This window comes from Salvelinus alpinus, chromosome 16 (assembly GCF_045679555.1).
Source record: "Salvelinus alpinus chromosome 16, SLU_Salpinus.1, whole genome shotgun sequence".
Lineage (NCBI taxonomy): Eukaryota > Metazoa > Chordata > Actinopteri > Salmoniformes > Salmonidae > Salvelinus > Salvelinus alpinus.
Window position 1 is genome coordinate 21,118,553 of NC_092101.1, and position 7,066 is coordinate 21,125,618.

General features: G+C 42.6%; 1 protein-coding gene across 3 annotated transcripts; it reads left to right on the plus strand.

The window, feature by feature from the left end:
* The first annotated feature begins 641 nt into the window (after positions 1 to 641).
* Positions 642 to 6,807, plus strand: LOC139541110 (ankyrin repeat domain-containing protein 29). Of its 3 annotated transcripts, none has more exons than XM_071345356.1 (10): positions 642 to 945; positions 1,904 to 2,014; positions 2,517 to 2,615; positions 2,922 to 2,987; positions 3,207 to 3,305; positions 5,223 to 5,321; positions 5,477 to 5,575; positions 5,804 to 5,899; positions 6,069 to 6,167; positions 6,280 to 6,807. In XM_071345356.1, exons 1-10 carry the CDS (start codon positions 934 to 936, stop codon positions 6,361 to 6,363), a joined length of 864 nt encoding a protein of 287 aa, XP_071201457.1. In that variant the 5' UTR covers positions 642 to 933; the 3' UTR covers positions 6,364 to 6,807. The 3 variants fall into 3 exon arrangements, with proteins under 3 accessions (XP_071201457.1, XP_071201458.1, XP_071201455.1); XM_071345357.1 differs by having other exon boundaries at positions 646 to 945; positions 1,904 to 2,073; positions 2,889 to 2,987; XM_071345354.1 differs by having other exon boundaries at positions 646 to 945; positions 2,889 to 2,987.
* The last annotated feature ends 259 nt before the right edge of the window (positions 6,808 to 7,066 follow it).

The window sequence follows — 7,066 nt, forward strand, 5'->3', positions numbered from 1 at the left end:
CTTTAACCATATCTACATGTACAAACTACCTCAATCAGCTTGAATAACCAGTGTCTGTATGTAGCCTCGCTACCTTTATAGCCTCACTACTGTATATAGCCTGTCTTTTTACTGTTGTTTTATTTCTTTACCGACCTATTGTTCACCTAATACCTTTTTTTGGCACTATTGGTTAGAGCCTGTAAGTAAGCATTTCACTGTAAGGTCTACACCTGTTGTATTCGGTGCATGTGACAAATAAACTTTGATTTTATTTAGTCCAACTCTCTAACCACTAGGCTACCTGCCGCCCCTTATAGCCTATATTAAATAATTAGTCAGGAAAATAATCCTACACTAACGTTACCTTGAATAGAACTAAACATTGTGCCAAATATAAAACAATAGCCTATGTTGCCTCAGTGTAAGCCGACTACTATCTTGGTTTTAATGTCTATGACTACTACTCTGTCAGTGAGCAGACAGAGCGCCACACGGAATTGATTCAGTGAGCAGACAGAGCGCCACACGGAATTGAGTCAGTGAGCAGACAGAGCGCCACACGGAATTGTGTCAGTGAGCAGACAGAGCGCCACACGGAATTGTGTCAGTGAGCAGACAGAGCGCCACACGGAATTGAGTCAGTGAGCAGACAGAGCGCCACACGGAATTGAGTCAGTGAGCAGACAGAGCGCCACACGGAATTGTGTCAGTGAGCAGACAGAGCGCCACACGGAATTGAGTCAGTGAGCGCGCCTGTCTGTGTGGCGGGAGCGGCACTGCAGAGGATATACACAGGCTGCGTGTTGTTTTTCCTTCAGCGCGCCAACACCCCGGGAGAAGCCACAACAAATAGTCAAAACAAATACGTTTTAGACAGTTATTATAGTAATATAAGGGCATCGCATTTTTTTGCATACGCAAGAAAGATGAGTCACGAATGAGGTCTGCAGGATGTCGTTCAAGGTAATCTCCACATTTTCCTGATGTTCTGCATAGGCTACTCTAACCAAGCTTGAAATGAAAAGAGAGTAGCATAATCTACTCACTACGAATGTTAACTTTCTTTGCGGCCATCGCTCCTAATGTGTGTTATGAATAGGTCTATGATGAAGAGTATACGCGTGTAATCTGCAGGCGGTTTGCGCGCAATAATTATGTATTTATGGAAATTAGATCTGCTGCTTGACCTTCAGTCAGAGTCCTGCCCTTTTGACCTGGCTAAGATTAGGTTGTCATGTCACTAGAGTACAGTGACAGGTGTTGAGGTAGTTGATCATCATCTGGCCATGAGCAGCCTACCATTGCAGACCATGCCCCACCCACATGCAGTATTTGGAAATATCCACCAGAAATGAGTAAATCCCAATTTCTATAAACTTTGACACTTTGAACTGTTTGGCCCCATTGAATTACAGTCAAACTTACTGTCTCCATAAAGAGGCCTCATTATTGCAGTAGAGTATTCTATACTTATCTTTCAAACCATTTAACTGGACTTGGTCATTATTTGATTGACACATGATAAAATGTATTATTTTGTCTGGTCTGTGTTAGGTTTACCCAGATTTATTTGGACCAATGTTGGTGGGTGAGAGCTAGACTGTTAGAGACCACACAACCAGACCAGAGACCATACAACCACACCATACCCAATGCAAGAGCATAATCGATGTGTGTGCATGTGCAAAGAGCCTCTGTCCATATTGATTCATATTGATTGTGAACAGGAATTGCCTGACTGCAACTCATTTAAATGGTTATGTCTATAACCGCCATTGTCTGATCAATACTAAACAAATTGCATGCCAAATTTGGAATTATGAGATGATACTGTAGATCTGTTACCTTTTATTCTGATTATAGGTCTGTTTTCTGACACTAATGTCTAGTCGATGTTGTATCATGTGTGTTTGTCCTGCAGAAGGAGACGCCCCTTGCTAACGCCGTGTTTTGGGCAGCTCGTAAGGGGAACTTGGCCCTGCTTCAATTACTGCTCAACAGTGGTCGTGTGGATGCCGACTGCAGAGACAGTGTACGGACGCTGCATGCCCTGGTGGCTCAGCTGCACGCTTTACCCATAAACCACCTGTGGTAGGAGAGAAAGAGAGAGCTACAACCCTTCTGTCTGTCTCTGTGTGTGTGTGGATGTATACATGTCTTCATAATGTGTTGTAAGTCCACTTACGTGCTTGCAGTTTTTATGTGTGTCACATCTAATTGTTTATTGTTGCGTGGTATCTGAAATGTAATGCTTTGTCGAGTCTCCGCTGACAAGTTCAACTACGTTTCAGCAACTTTCTCTAGAGATTATGGCATGTGAATGATTGGAAAGAGCATCAGGCAAGGAGTGTTATTTTGGAGGGGTGTGTGTGCAATTAGATTGTCTTGAGGAGAACCAAAGCACTTGCAAAACTTTAAAAAAACATGTGCACCATGTTTCTTTCCTGTGCAGTTTTAATGACATGTAAACAAGGATCTGACTGGACTTAAGGACTGAGGTGTTGATTGATTGTGATGCCTTGATCTCTTTCCAGTTTGGCACCACAGCCCTGATGGTGGCCTCCTACAGCGGCCACTATGACTGTGCCAGGGAGCTGATCATGCAGGGAACTGACATTAACCTGCAGAGAAAGGTACAGTAGATGACCACTTTAGTACACTTTGCTGTCATTATGACTTACCTCGGTTTTAGTGTTGCTCGTTGATAAACTGCAAGCTTCCACTTTTCCATAGAGTACACAGTTCGGTGGTTGAAACGGTTGGTGCATTATTGATGTTGCTTTGAGACTAATGTGGTCAAAGTAGAAATCAATAAGCAGTAAAGTTGTTTTGAATCATTGAGAAAATGTGTACAGGTATGTCCGTTTAAGGTCTTTCTGACATTGAATGCATGTTTCTACCCTCAGACAGGCTCCACTGCCCTCTTCTTTGCTTCCCAGCAGGGACACAATGAAGTAGTGAAGCTCCTCTTTGAATTTGGTGGCTCAACTGAATTCCAGACAAAGGTATGCTGTGTCACCTACTTGGAGACAGAGAGGGAGAGAGAGAGAGCGAGAGAGAGAGTGAGATTACAGTGAGAGAGAGTCAGAGGACATCAGGGGGAGATGGACAGAATATACTGACAGCAGTGATCCAGAGTGTTTGATGCCTGCTGTGTTAAGTCATATTCCATGGGCCAGTCACTCCAGGATATGTGGCTAATCTGTATTCTCATGGTTTGGCAGGACGGTGGCACAGCCCTCTCTGCAGCCTGTCAGTATGGCCACTCTAAGGTGGTGGACACTCTGCTGAAGAACGGAGCCAATGTCCATGATCAGCTGCATGTGAGCATCCCTAACACCTATCTCACACACTGTCTGTTCTTTTCCACCACTCCTTTTCCCTGCAGAACCCCACTGACAGTGTCCACTGCTGTAGTCCACAAAACAACAAAATCACACACACTCATGTTTCCGCTGAGTCAGACATGAGATCCATTTAGTTTTTTTCACTGTTAGGGCTGGGTGATATGGTCAAAATATCACATTACAATATTTTCAAAATGTTTGATGGTATTTGACGGTATTTGAGGTTACATTTAGTTAAATAAAAATAATACATAATAAAATATAAGAATACAAACATAAAGTAAATGGCAGTAGAATATAATAAACATTTTAGCATAAGTATAATACAGGAAGGCACAATTTATAGTCATACATTGTCATACGGGGCATTCGGAAACTATTCAGACCCCTTGACTTTTTCTGCATGTTGTTACTTTACAGCCTAATGGATTAAGTTTTCCTCATCAATCTACACACAATACCCCACAATGACAAAGTGAAAACAGGTTTTTAGAAATGTTTGTAAATGTATAAAAAATAAAACACAGAAATACCTTATTTACATAAGTATTGAGACCCTTTGCTATGAGACTACAAATTGAGCTCAGGTGCATCCTGTTTCCATTGATCATCCTTGAGATTTCTACAACTTGATTGGAGTCCACCTGTGGTAAATTCAATTGATTGGACATGATTTGGAAAGGCACACACCTGCCTATATAAGGTCCCACAGTTGACAGTGCATGTTAAAGCAAAAACCAAGCCATGAGGTCGAAGGAATTGTCCGTAGAGCGCTGAGACAGGATTGTGCCGAGGCGCTGTCCTGGGGAAGGGTACAAAAAAACAATATGCAGCATTGAAGGTCCCCAAGAACACAGTGGCCTCCATTATTCTTAAATGTAAGATGTGTGGAACCACCAAGACTCTTACTAGAGCTGGCCGCTCGGCTACACTGAGCAATCGGGGGAGAAGGGACTTGGTCAGGGAGGTGACCAAGAACCCAATGCTTACTCTTACAGAGCTCCAGAGTTCCTCTGTGGAGATGGGAGAACCTTCCAGAAGGACAACTATCTCTGCAGCACTCCAGGCCTACAGGCCTTTATGGTAGAGTGGCCGAACAGAAGCCAATCCTCAGTAAAAGGCACAGCCCACTTGGAGTTTGCCAAAAGGCACCTAAACAAGATTCTCTGGTCTGATAAAAACAAGATTAAACTCTTTGGGCTGAATGCCAAGCATCACATCTGGAGGAAACCTGGTACCATCCCTATGGTGAAGCATGCTGGTGGCAGCATCATGCTGTGGGGATGTTTTTCAGGGCGGGGACTGGGAGACTAGTCAGGATCGAGGGAAAGATGAGCGGAGCAAAGTAGGTCCTCAGACTGGGGCGAAGGTTCCCCTTCCAACAGGACAACAACCCTAAGCACACAGCCAAGACAACTCAGGAGTGGCTTCTGGACATGTCTCTGAATGGCCCAGACAGATTCTGGACTTGAACCCGATTTAACATCTCTGGAGAGACCTGAAAATAACTGCAGTGACGCTCCCCATCCAATCTGACAGAGCTTGAGAGGATCTGCAGAGAAGAATACAGGTGTGCCAAGCTTGTAGCATCATACCCAAGAAGACTCGAGGCTGTAATTGCTGCCAAAGGTGTTTCAACAAAGTACTGAGTAAAGGGTCTGAATACTTATGTAAATGTGATATTTAAGTTTTTTTATTGATGAGGAAAAAACACAATTTAATACATTTCAGAATAAGGCTGTAACGTAACAAAATGTGGAAAAAGTCAAGGGGTCTGAATACTTTCCGAAAGCACTGTAGGGTCTGTTACTATTCATAGGACAAGCCATACAGTGCATCGCTTTGTCATCATTTACTTTTCTGATGTGACATGTTTCTAATATCATGTTTTAGGATGGTGCCACTCCACTCTTCCTTGCTTCCCAGGAGGGTCATGTGACTGTCATACGTCAACTTCTGTCATCTGGAGCCAAAGTTAACCACCCTAGGGAAGTGAGGCCACACTCCCATACAATAATAGAGGACCTCAATAGAGGGACTGACATCTTCATCTCTCGTCTCACCCTCTTCCTCCTTATTTTATCTCCATTTAACTTTTCTCCCCTTCTTTCTCCTCACCCCACTCCCTACCGTAACCCCCTCTCCAGGATGGCACAGCCCCCCTGTGGATGGCAGCCCAGATGGGACACAGTGAAGTAGTTAAGGTTTTACTTCTGCGTGGTGCAGATCGGGATGCTGACAGAAAAGTATGTAGTCCTTTAGCAACCCAGTCGGTGCCCAGTGGGTTCACAAAGACAAGATGATATTCCTCCATGTGGTTGCTTTATCTTTCAAATAAAGTCTTTCAGGGTTTTCTCGTGGACAATACATAAAAAAATACATTCATATATTAAATCAAGTCATTTATTTAAATTACTTTATTTGTGTAAGTTTTGAAATGTTAATGAATCATGTTTCTTTTGATCTCATTGAAGGACGGGTCAACTGCATTATTCAAGGCAGCTTTCAAAGGACACAACACTGTCATTGATGAGCTCCTCAAGTTCTCCCCTTCATTGGGCCTTCTCAAGGTAGGATAGATTTCAAGATAAAGCTTGCGCTTTGGCATCTCCTGACTTGCCATGAGTAGTTTTTATTCAAAAGTATATTGTGAAACATTGTATTGTAAAACATTTGCAGTATTTTAGTGATAAGAAACCGCTGTTAGTTACAAGTGTCTTAACTGTTTCATTTTTCCAGAATGGTTCCACAGCCCTCCACGCTGCTGTCATGGGTGGCAATCATAAAAGTGTAAACCTTCTGCTGGGGGCCAATGCAGACCCCACACTACCCAACAAGGTAAATCACTGTAGTGTGAGCTAGGGATAAGAAGGAAAGCAGAGGAGGAGGATGCATTTCAGGACGTCTTTCAGGTCGATCATTTTTTCATCTGGTTATGTTTTCTTTGCAGAACAATGAACTGCCAGCACATCTTACAAAGAGCAATCGCATCCTGAGGGCTCTGCGACCGCAAATCTTAAATGGAAGTAGTTGATGACAACCCTAGTTGTCCATGGTTAGACCATGACTGCAAACCTTAGACTATGGTTGTTTTATGGAGAGAAATGCACTGAGGGCTCTGAACAACAGAGAACAAACCAACAGGATTCAGTCACACCACAATAATATTAATATGGTGCTTGTTTTCAATTGCAGCTTCAGACAATGTTATTTGGAGTAACCATAATTGGATAAAGCTAAAAGGATGGTTATATATGTAGCCTACTACAAAAATGCATCCGTTTGTGGCAATAGTTATTTTGCCATGTGTGCCCTTACCTTTGAGGTGTTGTTATAACTTTGCTGTATAGTTTCTGTTTATAAAACGTTTTATCCCTGGTGCTGTAATATTTCTAAATATTTAGCTTTTTTTTCTGCCATTTTAATAAATGTAAACTGTAAATTTGTTCAATAAAATAGGAATGTGAAATAACTGTCATATTTTGTCCTGTGACTCAGTCAATAACGTGTGATGCTTTGGGTCAACCTTTGGAATCAGTTCAATTGCCCTGGGGGGTGGAACAAAGGATCCGATTCGGGAACCTGTATTCCTGGTCGTAATGCTGGTGAGTTACTGCCTCTCTGATATCCAAAAGTTCTTCCCGGCTGTATGTAATAAACATAAAATTTTCTGGCCTAATAATGTAAGAAATAACAAAACAAAAATACTGCAGAGTTGCCTAGGGGCTAGAAGCACG